This window comes from Heliangelus exortis, chromosome 15 (assembly GCF_036169615.1).
Source record: "Heliangelus exortis chromosome 15, bHelExo1.hap1, whole genome shotgun sequence".
Taxonomy (NCBI): Eukaryota; Metazoa; Chordata; class Aves; order Apodiformes; family Trochilidae; genus Heliangelus; species Heliangelus exortis.
Genome location: NC_092436.1, coordinates 17,455,702 through 17,475,955, shown reverse-complemented (window position 1 = coordinate 17,475,955; position 20,254 = coordinate 17,455,702). Strand labels below are relative to the sequence as shown.

The 20,254-nt window shown below is 38.8% G+C and overlaps 1 protein-coding gene across 2 annotated transcripts in view; it reads right to left on the bottom strand.

Moving 5' to 3' along the window:
* SLIT3 (slit guidance ligand 3) overlaps positions 1–20,254 on the bottom strand; it is a 433,002-nt gene that overhangs the window by 40,917 nt on the left and 371,831 nt on the right. For both annotated transcript variants that reach the window (XM_071759292.1, XM_071759294.1), the window contains 2 exons: positions 10,432–10,529; positions 3,565–3,704 (listed from right to left, as the gene is read on the bottom strand). In XM_071759292.1, coding sequence (XP_071615393.1) covers positions 3,565–3,704; positions 10,432–10,529 — 238 coding nt within the window. The remainder of the gene's footprint in view (positions 1–3,564; positions 3,705–10,431; positions 10,530–20,254) is intronic.

Here is a 20,254-nt window from a genome sequence, read left to right as displayed (position 1 = left end):
CACCACCAAACTTTGACCACAATTTTCTCTGCTTGTATCATGGAAACATATGGCTAAAGTTCAAAAGTTTTAAAATAGGCTGATAGTTAAGTACTTGTGCTTATTAGGCAGTAAAGGTCCACAAGGCTAAACCAAACTATCTAAAAACCTTCCTGTTCTTATAGCAAACACATAGTTAAAAAACTTGCAAGGGGAAAAAAAGAGCCTATAGTGCAATGAGCCACCTCAGCATCATTCAGCTGTCACTGGTGCCCATCTTGGGACTGCTGCAAATCAGCCTTACAATGGTTAATGATGGGAAATGGGCTGTAAGGCTCCAGCAAAGAGTGTCAGCCACAAGTCATAACACAAATCCTTTTTTCCAGAATACTTTGGCTTGACTAAGTGCTTGGTTTTGGTCATGCAGTATTACCACAATCAGATACACCAGAAAAAGGGATCATAATCACTTACAGTGAATAGCATTCTACCTAAAAGTAGAGTAACGGAAAACATTTCAGATATCTACCACAGGACACCACAAGGTCCCCTAAGTTTTTTTTTGTTGTTGTTAGGTTTTTTTTGTGTGTGTCTTTGTGGTTTAGTTTGTTTGGTTTTTGGGGTTTTTTTGTTTGTTTTATTTTGTTTTGCTTTGCTTTTTTTCTGGGGGGGGGGGAGAAGGGGAGGTGGTGAAACTATTTTTTTTGTGATAAAACCTGCCTGTAGCTTTTTCCCAGGGAAAAAAACTATTTTAAAACACTTGCTTCCCCTTCTCCCCACAATGGGATGTCATGTATTTTAGGAAAAGATCTATTTTCAGCATTAGAAGCCATTAGAATTTTTTCTGTGTTTTAGAACAAATGAGTGTGGCTATCTGCTGAGAACTGTTATCCATGAGGGGTCTGACCAGGTTGAAAACCAGCCCACAAACTGCCCAATCTTCAAAATTGGCTGGACTTTGGGTACACAGTTATCCTGGAGGAAGTACTTGTTTATAATTTATCTTCAGGATCAGACTAGTCAGATGGGGAGCAGAAAAATAAGACATGAGCTGACAATAAAAGCCATCAGGACTCTTCTACACAGCATGAGTTCTCATTTGGTTATGTAAATAGAGTCAACAAACATTGGAAATATGGCCTTGAAGAAAGATGAGGAAACCTGGTTTTGCAGGGAAGAGTTTTTAAGCCTTTGGTGTGGGGTTTTGTTTTGGTTTGATTTTTTCAAATGTAAGGGAAATGGGTCTGGAGTATGGGAAATTCCTTCCCTCAACAGTCACTTAATAAACTGGCCATTTTTCATCTACTTCAGGGAAAAGACTGTTAAAGAATTTTAAAGGAAAACACTGCAAAAAGCCATTAACTGGAGAAAGATCTTTGGCCCTTCATATTCCAACCAATGAAAGCAAACTTTATATATCTTTATTTGGGATATTATTTTTTCTAAAAAGCCTAAAATGAGTAAAACTAGGCAGAAGATAAAGTAGGAAAAAAGGAAGTACTGAAAAACCTAAACCTTGGATACTGTAACTCTATCAGGCAACATTTCCAACATATGAATTTTTTATTCGTGTTTAATTTAGGAACATAAGGCTTACTAGTGTGATTCAACTAAATCAAGGGGGATCCTAAATATTTCTTACAGAACAACACACATACACACTCTTGCATCTTTTTCCTTCCTGTATTCAGACTATTATTTTGCATTACAACATACACCTATTTCATGCATGCAATGTTTAGTGTAATATCATTGCAGTCTCACCAGTATTATGTCATCCTACTGCCATGGTAGCATCATGTATTACTTCAGTATAAAAAGGCTTATTTAAAGAGAATATAAAATGGATGTCACAGGAGACCTCAGTCAAACTCCAATGTCTTGTGTTGGGATTCAACTCTCAGAGGACCCTCAAAACCATGGCTCAGATTTGCTTGGCTTGTATGTGACTTTTCTTTGGATGCTGGCTTCAATTCTTCCAGCCATTTTAAGCTGCTCCCTGCCTTTTTATTCTGAGAGAGCCAGGTGTATCACTGAGGGATATTTCAGCATAGCCAGCTGCACTGCAGCAAGCCCTTCCAGGTAACCGATTAAGTTTGATGAAATATCCTCCTCTGAAAGAAGAGGCAAAACAGGTTAAGGGAATTCTTTTATCACAGCTCACTAAACCTTTCCTATTTTTATGCAACGTGAACTATTATAACCCTTTAGTTTTCTAATTTAAGCCATGCCTCCATTTTTGCAAACCCTTCCACTTCACATTCGTATTATATTTTCCAGAAGGATGTCCCGCTCTTCTTCAAAAATTCAGTTTGTTTCAGCTCCAGCCAAAGCTGTTGCCTTCCCTGTGATAGGAAGCGCTTATCATGTGGTAGATCCAGACTGCCACTTGAGGCATAATCCCAGTCAAATTCTTTCCCACCTTTTTTGTTTGGAAAACCAAAAATCTGCAATATGCCTATGAAAAGGAGAGCACATCTGCATACATGCTAGATTCAGTTCCTCACTAAATTTGCCTTTTCTGGGCTGGGAAAATATATTTTCTCTTGTAAATGTAAAGACTCTGCTTGCTTGTTGAGAGTTATGTTTGAAACCACCCAAGAACAGCTCACATAAATAGTGCACAATTGAGCACAATGGGCTCAACATCATACAAGCAAAACTCTATACTGTGCTAAACTGAAGTTTTTGAGTTTTTGGCAGAAAGAACAGTTTAGACATCCAGTAAATGTACATTCAAGTCAAAAGGCTTTCTCAGCTAAAGATTTACATGGGCTCCCTTTCTATCAGCCACAAAAGTATTTTAAGAGTTTGGAAATTCTACAAGCTTTACTCCTGCCTTACTCAGCCACTCAAGCTTGATCCTCATTAAATCCCCTGACATGTAATATATTCCAATGTACAAGAAGCCCTTCGTTACTTCTCTATGCTTAGAAGGCAATAAACCCATCTCAAAGGATGGAAGTAGGAACTGTTGCAGGTGTTTCCTTACTGCTCCATGCTGAGCCAGGAAGATCCTGCAAAAGCAGGTTGAATGAGTCAATGGTATGCTCCAGTGATGACTTGTGGAAAGGCATTTTTAGATTCCAGTTACGAGGCTTTCTTATCTTGCAGGGGGTTTAGGAAGGACCATTTCTGAAATATAGGATGGCTGCTAGAGATAATATTCCATTTCTAACTCAGTTACCAAACTCAGTCACTGTGGACTTAGCAGGTGACCACACATCTGCTACGCTGGGCTAAATGCCATGGGCGCACACTGACCACTACAACTGAGCCTACAGTTTCTTACACAGCCTTTCTCCACTTGTGAAATGGAGATAATGAATTTAAACAGTACATTATCAGGCTCATTTTATTTAATAAATATGGACCTCTGAGATCTCAGATGAAAGTCATGCCCCAGAAGCTATTTTTCTACCACAGTTTCAAAAGGAGCTATTTTTGTTTTCCAAGAGTCAGAACAGATGTTAACTAGGTTTTAGTTAGTTTACTCATGAACAAAGTAAAAGTGCATTTGGACCCTTTCCTTCAAGAAGTGAGGGGAGTCCTCATGGATTCCTGTTCTTTGCTTGTGGGTCTTACCTGTGTAATTAGGAGGGCAGAGACAGACATAGTTGTTGATCCCATCCACACATGTAGAGTTATTCTCACAGTCATTATCTTCGCAGTCATCTGGGTTGATTTCACACCTCTCCCCCTCATACCCAAGGACACAAGAACAGCTTTGGAGAAATTAAAAAATGAAAATAAATTAGCATAGATCTGATGGGGCAGGAGGTTTGAGGTATAAAACTCAAATTAAAACATACATATGTGATATGCTAGAGCCAAAGTCACTGCTGCTTTGAAGTACAGAGCACTTTAACCCTATGCGTTTGGTAAAGGAGGCTGTCTGACAGTTCAGGGAGTCGTTTAATTATTTATAGGACACAAAAAAACATTAGCAGGAGACAGTTTCTGTCGGGCTTCCCTTTGCTTTGTTGATAAACCTAGCCCTGAACTGAAGCAAGCAGCTCCAGGGCAGGAGAGTAAACACTCATCCCAGTATCCAAATCCTTGGCTTCTCTGCTGATGATTGTGTGGGTATGTAGCCACTTGCCTACTGAGGACTGCACCATCACAGGGCAACTTGGCAACTTTTAGATAGCTCACTCTCTGTAAAGTATAGCCTCTTGAATTGAGTTTATGGACATTAGTATTTTCTTCTCATTACCACTTTGTCACCTGTCCAAAGAAGAAATGTTGGGAGATGATTGCTTTTACAAGTGTAGTAAGGTTTCAATACTTGTACAGCCCCTCCAATGTCTATTTGTAGAAGAGCTGTTGATGTCTAGACAGTTCAATCAAAACACAAACAATGGAAGCACTAGGAATGTTTCTGTAAGGATGTGGACACAATTGAAGAATAACTGAAGTAAGTATTTTATCTCACAAGACCGTGATGTATAGTCTCTAGAGTGCACGTAAGAAACCAAGTGGCTGAAGAATGACTTTTAATGATCAAAGTTTCTTTGATCTCCATTTCCTCTCTAGATCTGAAAGTTATGGTTGTTAAGAAAACTTCTATATTTTAAACAAGCTCCAAGTGATGAAGAGATAGAGGTCACAGTTTCCTAAAAAAGGAACACGTGTTCTGTGCTCCAGTCATTTCAGTGGCTTCTAAGAAGCCAGTGATCATTTCTGAAGTGTCTGTACTGCTGTTCACTAGTCACAGAATGTGTGTGTGTGGAATGGAAAGGTTCTTTCAAGTCCCATTCCAAACCATGCATTCACTCAGCTGTTTGTTTTCTTTTCCCATGAAAGTTCTGGTGGCAGAAAAGGAACTGAGCGAATGCAAGGTACTACAAATTCATGAGGATGAAAAACACAAAGCACCAGAAAGAGCAGTCACACTAACTGCCATCCACTGCTTTCTGAAACTAGGAGAATTTTACATGCAGAGATTGCTGCAGGGTACATTTTTTCAGCTCAGAAAGGCAGCGTGGACATGGGATGGTTATCCTGCTTTATATAGATGTCAAGGGGTTGAGGTAGGGAATGCCCTAAAGAAATAGATCTTCAGAATCTATGAAGAAAATTGCAGCATTTTTGGGATGATTATTCTCAGCATTACATTTGCTTCTCTTCCTGTGTGCCACAGGCTTCTCAGAGCACAGGGACTTCCAAGGCAGGGATGGCTCAGAGCTCTTCCTCCAGCTTCAGTAGGTCCTAGGTTGGACTCTGAGGATAAGATTAGATTCTTCATGAAAAAGGCAGCTTCAGAAACTAAGGGAATGACAAAGATAATGAAAAAAGAGTAGGGAATGTGTCTTGAGGCATCACAACTGTAAGATCTAGATGACTGCAGAGCAGACATTTAGGTCACATGTCACATGCTAACACTCATCTTCATTCAGTTCCACAGGGACCATTCACAGGTCATGAGAGTTAGAAAACCTTCACCATGAATAACCAAAACCAAACTGCTCAAATGAATTCAATTTAGGACACACTAAATCAATAAGAAATATTTTCTTTTCCTGTTTCAAGCTCACTATTGCTAATAAAATATGTCCTCTTGCTGACCCTGCAATGATCCAGAGGATCACACGAGGCAGATAAGAAAGAGGATCTGGCAACACCATCTTTTGTGGCAATGCAAGAGTAGGGGAGGGGGTTAAAGACACCTCATCAAATACAGCGGCACATTCATCACGTCTCCCTTTTCAATTACAAAACCCCATTTTCAGGGGCTTAAAACTCAGTCATAAAAATGTGCTCCAGGCTGCAACTTGGCATCCAAGCTCTCAGTTTGAGAGCATATTTTTTTCTTCCCATTTAGAGAAAAGCAACAAGAGTGGCTCTGTGATGGTTATTTTTATGTGAATGTAACACCATTTTCCTTCCACAAAAGGACCGAGACAGCTTGGATGCATGCAATTAAAAATGACATTATTAAATACTATCACAGGAATGGTTCAGCTCAGCATAGTTACCATTAGTAACAGTACATACAGGATTGTTAACATACAATTGTTCAGCATTAGGACACATTCCATACTGAAGGAAATGTCAACATAATTGATGACAGTTGGCTACTGGTGCCTGTATCTTATAGGGAGCTTACATATGATTCTTCAGTTTGAATTGCATTCAAATGTGCCTTATACAAGGACTGACATGAAAAGATAAAACATACAATTTAGGACCCGGATTGAACTATATGTTGAAAGAGCTGCAGTTTGGGACTGTTTGTATGTATTTTCCCAGGGTAAGCTTAGAAGAAAAATGAAGTTTGTGGAGTGACTGGAAGGTCATCAAACTTGGGGTCCAGATGACAGAGGGAGAAAATTAATTCCAGAGACAACGATGAAAACTTTGTACTGACTAAATAGTGAAGCATTGTAAGACAGCATTTCATTTGGACCTTGGAAACAATGGAACCATGCAAGAAAGTCCTATTTTCTACAATGCTGTGATTGCATAAAGGTCCAACTTCCCTATGCCTCCACTTTAGGGGTTTTCTGATAGTGTTGTATTTTCCTAAAAACGAAGATCTAAATAAAACCTCATTATTCTCAGGAAGGTGCAAGGGAACACAGAACTTACTGACCACATTCTGGGGATAAACTTTTGGAGTTCAAGCATACTGACAATTTTTTAAGTTTACTGTATCCAAAAATCATTATTCAATATTTTTTCCATAAGCTCTAATGAAACAGTTTAGCATCTGTTTATTAAAATAGGCATGCATCATGTTTCAAAAGAATCAACTTTTAAATAGAAACTGTAAATTCTTTCAGAAATATTATGGCTTCTTGGTAAAGGAGTTTTTACATCTGCATCCCAGCGGAGTAGCCTGTAAGTCTGAATACGCAATGCTTTTCCTTGAAGTAGGCAGGATTAACACTAGGGAGTTAATCAGTTCCAGGACTTTACATTTATGGGAGAACTTAAAGTTTGTGGAAAATCCCAAAGAAAAATCTCTGGAAAATGGAGAAGGGTTTATGTGTAGAAAAGTTAAAATAATCCAGAGGTTTTGTTTCCCAACACCGTACGGTACTGAATATCAGCCTGTTGCCTGTGGCGAACTGAAGCAGAGCTGACAGCTCTGCCTTTGTCAAAGGCTCAGTTGCAGGCATGCAACTGAGCAGTTCTGGTCTGATTGATCATCTTTCAGAACAGCCTCAATGAGCACCATTTTTGGCAACCTTTGGTCAAAGATGACATAGATTAGATTAGATTAGATTAGAATGAGAAATTCAAAGGGAAGAAGAACTACATGTTCTAATACTCCAGAACACAGAATGTCACTTAACTATTCTTTTACATCGAAGTTGTCCCTACTTGAAAAAAGAGAATGTGGAAATTACTCAGAACTGAAAAAGTGAAAGAATAAAAGATGCCAAGAAGGACTGAAGGTCTACAGCTCTTCAGCTGCTCCCCCCTGCACCGGCTATTACAGCAAATCTGAGTGTCTCAATCCCCTGCTGCTCTGAACCCTTGTGGGTACCAGGCACAGCAAGTGAGGCAGGCTGGAATCTCAGTCATAACTATGAGTTTCCTGCCTTTGCCTGGGGAACATTACTGCTGTAATATTATTTAAAAGGTAATTTTCTTGTCTAAGACTACAGAAACTTGAGAGTTAAACTGCTTGGCCTTTCATAGGGAGAGCGCTTTGGCTTAAGTTTCCTTTTTACAAGAGTAAAGATTTGACAAGTTTGGCATCAGAGTTTGTATATGAATATATTTCCCTAGGGGAAAGAATATACAGAAGACATAATTTCTTTTACAGGCCACACAACAGAAAAATACAAGGAGGCCTCTCACAAAAATGTTTTTGACATCCACTTCCTCACAGCATATAATCTGAGGTAACATTTTCCCATCTTGATTAACACAATTTATATGCACATAACTCTGCTGCCATCCACTGGAGGGGAGCTTTCCCACAAAATAAACCCAAACCCACCAACTAAATTCAATCTCAAAATGCTTCTCTCTTCCCCATCCCTGACTGTTCCATCCCCACATGACATTTCTCTACAACATATTAAATCTCGACACTCCTCCAAATCAACCAGGGCTATGGACTGACTGAAATAAAAACAAGGGAATATAGAGCAACAAATAAGATGATCATTCAATATCACGAAGCAATGTTTTGACGAGATACAGTTTTATGTGTGTTTTATTAGACCAACTGAAACTATATAACTAAGTATAAAAGCAGAAACCTTCCCTAAAAAGCCTCAAATGTTTTTAAGCAACAAAACCACCCCTGCAGTTTTATAAAGGATCTCAAAAATGCTTCATTTGGAACTGAAGCACAGACCCTGAAATTGTAAAATTCTTCATGAGAAAAATTCAGAAGTAGCTCTGATTACAGGCCATTCAAAACTTTTTTACTTTCAACCATAGAACAAAACAAAAATGCTGAAGGAAAAGCTGATCTAAAATATAAGATGAAGCCTTTCATTCTAGTATTATGGATATTATAAAAAGTTTTATTACTAGTACATTTTAAGTATCAGCTAGATTTTTGAAAAATGAGTACTCAGTGACAGAAAACAGACATTCTAATACAGTTAAATTTTGCTTTGGCACAAGCTGGAAAATCTATTTAAATAATACATAACATGAGGGTGACCAGAGGAGAACCCGAACCAAAGACCACCAGCCCTTACTTCTCTCAAGCAGAAACCGAACTTGAACTTTTACTCCAAAAACTGCTGGGCCTGCAAAAATGTCAATTACAAAGAATCATGATCAGAGTAGTGGTTTCACCAGAATCTAGGGGGTCTGTCTGGCAGTATGATCATTTGCACGTGTTATGATATGCAGAACCTCCTCATCCTCTCCCATTGCCATTCTCTAGTACCTGAGCCTCATCTCTGCCCAGGAGGAGATGCACTTTTCTGCTCTGCTCAGGGCCTTGTCACAGGCGCTCAAGCTAAGCTCCACTCATGGAGATGTGGCCCATGTTTTATTCCTCATTTCCCATGCTGGAAAGCCTCAGATTGTTATTTGTAACGGAGCCTGGCAGTGTTCCTTCATCCCCATCAACCTGCACTCATCCATTATAACATTATCAGTGTCCTACTATGTCCAGCATGTGCTAGGTCTGTTTCTGTAAACGGGGGGAAATATTGAGGGTGGGGAGGCACAGAGAGAGAGGGAAGCTTTGAGGCATTTCTTCCATTTTCTGTTTCCCCATTCAAACATTCCACAGGGCAAAATGGGAGCTATACTGTGCCACATTCCCACAAGAGATTTGAAGAATCAAAAAGAAGCTGTGATGCTTTTCTGGAAATATGAAAGGTATCCTATCATTTGTAGGGGAACAAGAGGGCAGTGTTAACTCTCCCATTGCACCCAAATCCTGTCAGTCACTCGAAGCTTCACCAAGTCCATTATATTTTGAAAAAAATCAACTCTATCTTCTGACATAAGATGATGTGGGCTTGCTGACTGGGTTAACAATTAACCTCAGCTGGAGCAGTCTTCATCACAGCTGAAATCAACCCAAAAAAAAATGTGCTGTTTTGACTCCCTGATTAAACCATTCAGAAACCTAGCAATCCTCTGTCTCCCTCCAGCTGTCATAAATAGGAAACTATATACAGAATAAGACGACGCAACAGCCTCAGTAATATATAAAAGCATTTAGAAGTGAGGCTTTCATATATGATATTGAAAGGGCTGGATGGAGTACTGCTGTACATATTTGTGCAAGAAATAGCACAAACACTGAGGACCAAATCTATGAATATTTAAGTAACTCTTCTCTAAAAAATATATATATATATGATTCCATCAACTTTAATGAGAAATAGGGGCCAAAGCCTCAAACTTGTATTCTCCTAACTGTAAAACAGTGCCTGAAGTGGCACAAATCTCCCAGTTACCTTCTGAAAGTTTCTGGACTTCTCTTCAATTACCCCTACTTATTCTACAACTTTCTTACATAAGAAATCTGAAATCTCTCATGTCCAGCTGTAAAGGTTTTTCTTTTGCAGGCACAATACTCATGGTGTGGCAATATCTCCATGTTTTTTAATTTTTTCTTTAAAGCCTGTTTGTCTACAAGAAACATTCTTCGACATTCTTCAGTATGAAAACATTTTGCATGTGGTTATCAAGCAACAGATGCTTACTTCATAACACAAAAAAGGGTATATGACGGTTTGAAATGCCCCAAGGAAAATTAGCATACAGATAGCACAATGCAGATCGGGCAAACTGCTCAAAATAACACTTAGGAGTACATTCCACTATGAGAAAATAAGCAGGCCTGTTTCAGAGAAAACAGTATGCCAAAACCCGACATCAGTGAAACCAGATTAATTATTTTGTATGGCAAAGGGACACATGCAGCAGCTTTACTAAAGTAGACATTATAGTTCACTAATGCAAATGAAAGCATGTTTAATTTTATCATCTCATTTTAAATGAACTTTGTTTTACTACCTGAATCCATCTTTGTTTGCCTCAGTGAGGTGGCAGGTCCCTCCATTCTGACATGGATTTTGAATGCAAGAATTGATGGGCACACTGCAGTCTTGACCCTATTTGGGAAAATTCAAAAGAAGGCGTGGTTAGTAAGATTCATGTCATCTGAAGCAATGTCTCTTGCTCCCTCTCCCTACATATGGCACCATTTACAGGAAATCTGTGGTGTTCAGACCATGTAAGTGAGAATTTGGCAGGGCAACTGTTCTGATCAATGGGACTGGTGGTTCGCTTGGTATTGTTTCACTTCCAAGATGTTAGTTAACTCTTTCATTTGGCTGTTTTAAAGAAACAGCTGGTTTCATGGTTACCCTAACACACTTCAGTCTCTAATGTTGAATGATGAAAAGAATTAATCATGACCACAGGTCAGCAGAAAGCCACACAGTCAGCACTAAACCCCATCTTGTGCTGGTTCTGTCACAGCTCAAGCTCCATTCATACTTGAAGTACGGCATAAATAATAGTAGCAATTAAAATTTTCTCCAGAGTGCTTATTTTGCAATTGGTGTAGTCTTAATTAAACCTAATCAAGACACTTAAAAAATCCAGACCAGTTTATAAGTATAAACTGTTCTACAGAATTCATCTGATTTGGTCTGTTGAGTGCTGGTGCTAGGCTCTCCCATTTACATGGTACACAGTTCAGTCCTCCAAATACTACTGAAATCTGCAGTATTTTGTTAGGTAGGACATACTGCCATTGAACTGTGAGAAGAAACTGAAACACACAGTAATTATATTATCACCCAATCACAAATTGTATTAGCATCCAACTCCACAAAGGAATTTTGTCACAGAAATAGGACACAATGCTGCATTTCTTGAGGCTCTGTCCCGAGAATTCCCCAGAGAGAGGAGGAGCAGCTTTGCATTATACAGTTTGTGCGAATACAAGGAAATTGAGACATCCTTTCTATTGATTGAATCAGAAGTCAAACATTTCCAAAGACCAATGGAAAGACCTGTCCAACATCCTGCCACTCTGAGCTTATTGTCTTTTGTGTAAAGACCTTGCACAAGACCTGCCAATATAGGGTTTCTGCTTCATCCATCCTGCATTTGCCAAACAGCCTGTCTTTCTCCATTTGAAATCCCAAGCTCCCAAATGTCTCATGGTAGACTTGGGAAAGTGCCGAGGGAAGCTCATCCAGGTTTAAGTTTGGCACCATGCAGTCTGCAAGACTTCATGGATGTGAGCTGTGCAGCATTAACACTAAACCACTGCCACCCTTCTGCGAAACTGCCTGGGTTTTGTCCATCTGTGTTATGAATCCTGGGTATTTACCACATTATTCTAGTGAAGCTGCAAGATGCCATTTTTTAATATTTCTAAGATAACAGATACTTTCCCTGTGTCATGGAAAAATTGACTATTTTATAGATACTTCAATAAGATCAGTTACTTCTCTACATATGAACTCTTCATCCCTGTATCGCTAAAATAACAAACCTTTTGCAGCTAAGCATAGGAAGATGCAAAACATATACCAAAGCATCCGATTCTTCTGAAAGTTTTTGTCATCGATAAATATCATGTAAAACAGTCCCATCAATTCTTCTGTTATTAGTCACATTATTTTGAATGTTCTAGTAAAAATTTAATAAATATAATAAAGATAAATGTTACAAAGAGAGCAAAGCATTTTCAGTCTCTCACTGGCACATGAAATTTCTTATGACTTAACTCTCATTTCTGTACTGAACATGGCTGAATTATTGGCTTCTTGGGCCTCAGGCACCATGGAAACCAATTAGGATGTGATGCTGAATCAGACCTAATTACTATACTAAGTTGCCATGTGACTTTAGGAAAATTAGAGTCCCAGTGACTCATTTTACCTATTGTAATAAATGGGCCACCAGTACTTAATCCTTATCTGAGGATTTTCTTCTGAGGTGACTTTATGAATAGCAGATTGAAAGCTCACAAAACAATCAAAATTTCTTTGACACAGAAGACTGTGAAAAATCAAATTCTGAAAGGAGTGAAGCTGCAGAAAATATTGGCACTAATAAATCTAAAGCAAAGCAAGGCCATTTTATTTCTACATAAGACTGTCAGTACCCAGAAGAGCCTAAAGACATTCTAGAAACATCATTCAAATGAATAATGCATTTCTCTAGTCTCAATCTACAGTAAGACAGTTCTTACTGGAAAAACGGAATTGCTGTCAAGCATCACTAAGGTTAATTTATCTCTGAGTTGGGAAAAAACCTTTGAATTATGTTCAGTGGAAGTAACTATTGTTAGAGGAGAATACTGTATATTTTCCTAAAGACTGAAGAGCTTTTTAATGATGTCTGAATCAGAAAAAGAGGCACAGACTTTGTTTCAAGGACAGGCAAGAAGATATGACTGTCTCAGGAATTCACAGAAAGAAGATGAAGGTCCCTTTGTGTGCACTATGTTACTTCTAGAGCTTTCTTAAGCTTCAATTTTTGTCTAGTCTGGTAGGAAAGCATCAGATCCAAAATACTTCTATGTAATTTCTCTCATTTTCTGTAGGAAAGGATTAGGTGTCGAAATAAAAAATTTCTGCAACTAATGAGAAGATGTATTCAGGGTCCAGCTGCCTTTTTAAACCTGCAGTACCTCAACTGGTCCAAATTTTATCTAGGCCGCTCCATATTTCAGGGCAACTATCCACCATACTTAGAAAGTGTCAGTTCTTCATTTTATACTCAACAGTAATTAAGCATACTGGCCATTAGTTTATATACAAGCTGTTCCTTAGTACTGCTGTGCCAAATTCTAGCCTTTACAAGTATCCGTAGCAGAAAACATAACATCACCATTAGGAAAACACTGAAGAGCAAGTAGCAAAAACTAATAAGGACCTCAGCAGGAAGGAGAAAAGATAATATGACAAAAAAAGCACTCATTTGCTTTGACACTGTTTTCACAACTGCAGTGATTTTTTTTTTTTAATGAATTTTCACAGATTAGTTTTGTCTATGGAGACTGGAAGCTTCAGTGAAGATCACATGGCAGAGATTTGACCTCAGTCCATTTTAATGTGCTGCTTGACCCGTTCCTAAGAGCAGTGGGCATAGACAAGAGGCATCAGCATGCAGCTCACCACAACAGCAAAGCAGAAACCTCCTGGTGTATAAAACTATCATTGCTGACTGCAAAAGAAACACAACCCAGCCAGTGAGGCAGACACCTGCAGACAGGCAGAAGTCTATCCAACTTCAACTGTTTGTAAATAGGGAGATCTCTGTCCAGCTAATTACAGACTGGATGAAAGATTACAGTGTTTTAAACCATGCTGAAAAAATGAGCTATACAAAGAAACAGCAAGGTTTATGTGAGTTGTTCACAATATACAATGTGTTCATACTAAATTTTATTTAGATGGTGTACATAGAGAACATATGGCAATGTTCATGTGTTTAGTAAAAATACTAGATAAAGACAGAGTTGAGAGACAATTTAAGAACTAGCAAATTTTCATAAACAATTATCAAGCTCTAAATGCAGCTGAAGTTCTTATGGAAATCGGGCAAAATTACCACCAATAAAGATACTGTGTTGCAAACCTAGCTCTCTACATTCCTAAGAGTGGAAGTGATGCATCCACATCCAGCTCCCAGTCTCACACACACAAGTCACGATTCCTGATGTTTCATATAAAAGAATGAGGTAAAATGAAAGGAGATAGGGAAAAAACATCCGCAAGCAACAGAAGACACAGCACAGAGAAAGAATTCAGTTGGAACTCTTGAATGGCTTTTTTTTTTTGTTACTTCCTTTGCTTCTGCAGCATGAAGGACTTGACGGACACCTCAGCAATCACTGCAAACAGCTACTCAGCTTTGTGAAGGGAATACTTAGTTATCAAATAATTAGAGATGTTGCAAACTGAGTGAAGGACAGAACTAAAATATAAAATTAATCTAAATTATTTTGCTGGAAGGGCTAAAAAATACAGTATTGGGAATTCCTCTACTTTTATTTTACCAATAGAACAGTTTGAAACGGATTTCCCTGACTGATAGCACTGATATTAATATATACGTAGAAAGCTTACACACTAATATCTAAATCTATATCTGAAGTTCTTTAGTAGATCCACATGACAATGTTTCCTTGTTTATGCTCTTTGTGGCCACGGACATAATGGTGAAGCCTCAGTCTGGAAAAGATGTAGATGATGCTCACTGGCAAGGTCAAACAACCACAAGAGCTGGCAGGGTGTATGCGAGATCCATCTGCCTAGGCATACATACAAATTATTTGGCAAGGCATGGATAATATCACAGTAATTTTGGATCAGAGTGCTTTTAGGTTGCCAGGTGGAAGTTGGAAGATTTTGATGATCTGTTGTTCAGAAAAAATGCTGTGACTCCTTCTGAAGGTGGGCTTTGCTACAGACATCCACACCTTGGAGACCTCTAGGTACTCACACAGTGCTGATGAACTATTTGTCTTCAGTCATGTGTCCCAAAAGGGTAATAAATACGTACCCTCTGAGGATTGCTGCTTAGAAATGAAGTAATTTAACATGAAAAAGTAATTACTTTCGCCCACTTCTAGTTTTGAAAAATCTTTAAAAATAAATTTGAATTTAGCTAGATAATTCTGGTTTTAGTTCAGTATTGCCATTTAACAGCTGTACTTCCACTGACACAGCAATAAAACAAAGTTGCCTGCTGCTCACAGGCATCAGGAGAAATACTATAAGCATAGAAGCCACTTATGAAGACAAGATACACTGATATTGGTTTTGTTGCTGTCCTGCCCCCGACTCCATCATTTGGCTGACTTAACTCCCTCTGAAAACTTTCACAACATTAGTGTCTGAAGCAAATATAGAGAATAGTTATTCATACCTCACCCTCTTAGGCACTATACAGTTAGCTTCTATGCCAGTCTAGCTTCATCTGGCACCTGATTAAACAATAATTGGGCATGGCAGCAGCACTTTTTAGTGACTTCCTTGTCCTTGTTAATAAATCACAATTGTCAATTTACAGCAAATTAGGCAAACTCTGGTCTCTTAAGCCTCATTTTATTTAAATCAGGAAGATTTATGATTCTCCAGGGTATACTACACCTTCCATTACCTCTGTAGCTAGTAATCAAGAATATGTCTGTCAAAGTCAAAATGCAAGGATTCATCATATTATTTTTTTAAAAACTCTGGTTCTTCTCCTAGGATTATGGAATTTAATTGTCAGTGGACATCTGAGGTTTATTTTGTAATTATACTCATTACCATGTAAATCCTGATTGTCCTTCTAGACCTCTCCTTTCATAAGCACTTTGGGTTTCAGTGGTCTTTTGGGCTTTTAATCAATGACAGAAGATATGTCACTAATCCATCACGGAGTCAATTCACCCAGCATATCTCTGAACTGAGTCCAAAGCTGCCAAACTGAATGGGGCAGGTGCTCTAGAGCTTCCAAGGTTACTTAATCAGCTGGCTAATGCAAATTACTGCATGAATATATACATATATATACATATATACACACACATATATATACATGTACATATATATACTGATTTTATATACAGTTGTCACTGTACATAAAATCCAAAAATATTTCATGTAAAAAGGACATAAAATATTTTATATGTAGTCTCTAATTCATTTTTTCAGTACCTTCAAAACACAGGCCTATTTATTTTAAAATACATGTTACAATGACAAAAAAACTTCCCTTCTCAAGCTATCTAAAGCCAGCGTCTCTTTTTAAAATATGAACAGTGTAAAAAAAGAGAGGCTGAGCATTTCTATAGAAAACACAATTACTATTTGTAATAAATAAAATGAAATGCAACTGTTGTATTTTAGATTTATTGCTGAAGGCAACAAGTTTAATCAACCTGCGTCTAACACTTAAACTATTTCATGCAGCCTGCATGACAGGGGAGGGAAGCTTTACATGCAGGAAACCCTATGAAACCTAACAGGAGGCAGGGCTTACATGATTTAAAAAATTTCTCCAATTCTCCAATTCAGATTCTAGATTTCTGAAATAAAAAGAGCTGAAGATTCTAGAAGAGCCATAGTCCATTTAAAGAAATTTCTGCTGGTGCATGCCTATATGTTAAGGATGCAGGCTTTTGGTTTGGAACAGTTCTGCACTGATAAAAGGTCTCACACTCAAATAGGTTATATCAGCAAAAATGCTAGTATATTATGTTTTGCTCATGGAAGCTCTGTAATGCTTCCCCTACAAGGTTTGCCAGTTCAGAGACACCAGCAATCTTTTCTGCAACAAGGCTGCAATCTGGTAGTAGGCAGAGCTGTGACAGGTAATCCAGACAGGCAGCAATGCTTTCCAAATTAAACATGCAAATGAATGTTACAGGCTATTAAAGAAATCAAACCTAGCCACTATGATAATTATCAAGAAAACAAACATGCATTACAGAGGCACTCAGAAGTACCAGGAGGGTTTTGGGGGACATGGAGCTACCCAGGTCAGTGTTGGAACCTGGCATTGTCACCAAAGGAGTGCAGAGAGCTTTGGTACAGCTACACCCACAGTGTTTGTGCACCTACCCCTATACAACAATCTCCTCATTCTCGAGATAGGCTGGTATTAGACAATTTCTATGAAACAGGAGAGAGTTTACTTTCATATGAAAAAAAGTCGTCTCCTCAGCTTAGATTGCTTACAGAAACTTCACTGATTCCATCACCCCCAAAAGAAAGGGAAAAAGAAGGCAATTAACCTCCTATGAAAATCTCTGTTCATGTTCTTGAACAGAAAAGAAACCCAAAAGCCATATCATGAAGGACAGTCAATGCCAAGAAAGCCTCAAGCATAACAGATGACAGACAATCACAAGAAAATCTAACAATATGGATTTTCAGCTGTGACAAACTACTTCAATTATGTGCAGATGGTTGGATGCAGAAAATTAAGAGCTGGTTGAACAGAACTTGATTAAGCAGAGTTATAGCAACCAGCAATCACCTGAAAGACAGACAAACCACAGAGAAAGCACTATTAGTATAATAGGAGCAGGCAAACATAAGAACAAGAGTCTGAAATTCAGCCTAAATGCCAATAAAAACTTCTTCTTTACCTTGGGGAAAGAAAGACTGGAAGTTTGGTGTTTTAAGGCATTTAGAACTAGACAAGCAAAACAGTAGTAAAAACAAAGCAGAGTGGAATAATCCACATTGACCAAAGAATGAATGACAGTGCCCACCTGTGGGTATGGCTTACTGTCCACTTTAACTGCTCAGATGCTTCTCCTGATGCATCACTGAACAAACAGAGCAACTGTCTGAAGCTGGTCAAGATCCGCCTTCTTGCTGGCCTAACAAAATTGGAAATACTTCTTCAGAGTTGGCTTTATTGCTAAGAGCCCTTATTAGGACATGCTACAATACATGACTGTGCTTTTTACAGGGCTTGTGGTGGGAGCATGCACATCTCACCACCTTCAGCCAACAACTCTGGAGGTAATCCCTCCCTAAACCTTTCATTTTTATACTCTTTGAGATGTAAACCTCTATTTTCTTTAGACCTACCATAACAGAAAAGGCAAAAAGAAAGAAACACAATCCTGACTGATGCATGGTAAGTTTTACAGAATTAGCACACACAGGAAAATAATGTGATTTCTGCAGGGTTTTTTTTCTCATTAGGAGCATTATATGAAATTATAACCACCTACTGCTGACACTGGTGTTTGCTCTAAAAATCCATCCATAAATATAAGTCTACTCATTTTACATGGTCACCCATTAGCACTCATCCCTAAAAGGCTTTCCACTTTATTTTACTAAGAGGGGAAAATGCTTCTTCAATATAAATTAATGACTATGTTAAATACTGTTAAAACAAAGAAGCAAAAAAATAAAACACCCCAGATCACAGAAATACAGGCTTCAGGAGAATTTATTAGAATTAAAGTTCAAGGAATAATCACCTCTCACAAACAGTATTTTGGTGCACTAATTTCTTTATATAAAAACCTGGCAATGAGCTTACATTCCTCTGCCTGTCTCCACCGACCCTGACACCAGGAGAGGAAAGAGGCCAGGCCAGAGTAAGACATGCAAGCAGGGACATTTACTCTCCTGCCTCATGTGTATTGAGTGCAGGCTGGTTTAGGAGTTCCTTCCAATTTCTCATCCTTTTACAATTTCAGCTCAGGGATTTATTTGTGCACTGAATGATGTATACTGGGACTTATATGCCTATGTTAAAAGATTCAAAGAAGCAAAACCCTGAAGATACATTTCCAAACAGTATTAGCCTAACAAGCTAGGCACAACTTTCATTCAGCTGGCACTCATCATTAGCCAGGCTCTACACTGGGTTACATTCATACAATCCCGCCCAGTTCAGAATAGTTGAGGCATTGGCCCAGTGTCTTGGCCTTGAGCTCTAGGAGCTGGCCAGAATATCTGTACATGAGCAAACACGACCATATCCATGCTTAAGGTCAGTTCTGTGTTGAATACTTCTCAGCCATTGTTCTAGGACTCCAACAGATTGTTCATGTAAGGGTGCAGAAGTACCTCCACACGGCAAAGTGCAAACACAGCAAATTTCATCTGCCCATGCTCAAACTAAGTGCAAGGCCATGTGCACCCTCAAGAGCAGCCACAGCTTCTGCTCAGATATACCTATCTGCTCAACTGCTGGTACATCAATTGTGCCCCCATACAACGTGACAGACAGGAATCCTGCATATCCCCTAGACACTCTGCTCTGAGATTCTCTATGTCTAACCCGATTTCCAGGGATGAAATCCTGGCACAGTTGGCAGGGAGGAGGAAGAGCCAAACTTGTAGCAGAACTCTTGGAGCCAGCTTCCTCATTAAATATCATTCTGGCTTCACTATAATGCCTCCCACCACAAAAGTCTGGCTGCAAAGAATACTGTATCTCTGAAGCCCAAGAGCTTTACCCATGATTTTTCCAATTGCATCTGTCATTCTGGATGACTGCTGAAGTTGTGTGATTTCAGTCAGGATGCTGGCTGAACTCAACAAGGAGGTGAATAGTTGATTAAAATCAACAGAGCAACCCTGCTACAGACATGCATTAGCACCTGGGGCCAGAAGTGTGGGAATATGTGCTACACTAATTTCCCCTATCTTTGTTTTCCATTTCAGACAGATTACAGCAGAACCCAGTGTTGACAAACATCAGCTCAACAACTCAGGCTCCCACCTATCTGAGCAATCCAAGAGGCTGTGGCAATGCTGAGGCAGGTACTGCATTTCATATTTTGGGCTGGAAATGTTCTTTCATTTCTGATAAAACACAGCTGTATTTTTAACTCCCTTTTCCCAGTTCTGCAAATAACTCTATTTGGTGAAAGAATCTTTTTCTCCTTACTTTGTTGTTACCTCCGTTTATGGAAAAATTATGAAAGACACAAAGGAGACAAAAAAAATTACAAGGGGTACTTCAGAATACAGCAATGGCAAAACACATTGAGCGTGTTTCGCTCACCTTCACTACAGCTTTTCAAGCAAATTGTCTATGAATTGATATTGATTGAAAGTTTGACTATTGCCTTGAATTCTAACCTCTGCAGACTTGATTTTGCAGTATCAGTGTGAATGCACAAAACCCACACACTCTGCTGAATAAATGAATTAGTATGGTACTGTTATCTATTTAGCAGCCACCAGCTGCACTCACACACACTTGCTCTGCAGGTGGCCAGCAGCATTTACAGCAGAAGAAAGCTTCATTTCTCTACTTGCAGTCATGTTTCACATACTTCACTACCCCACATATTATTTAAATAATCATTCAAAGAATGCTATGAAGAAATAAAAAGAGCCCA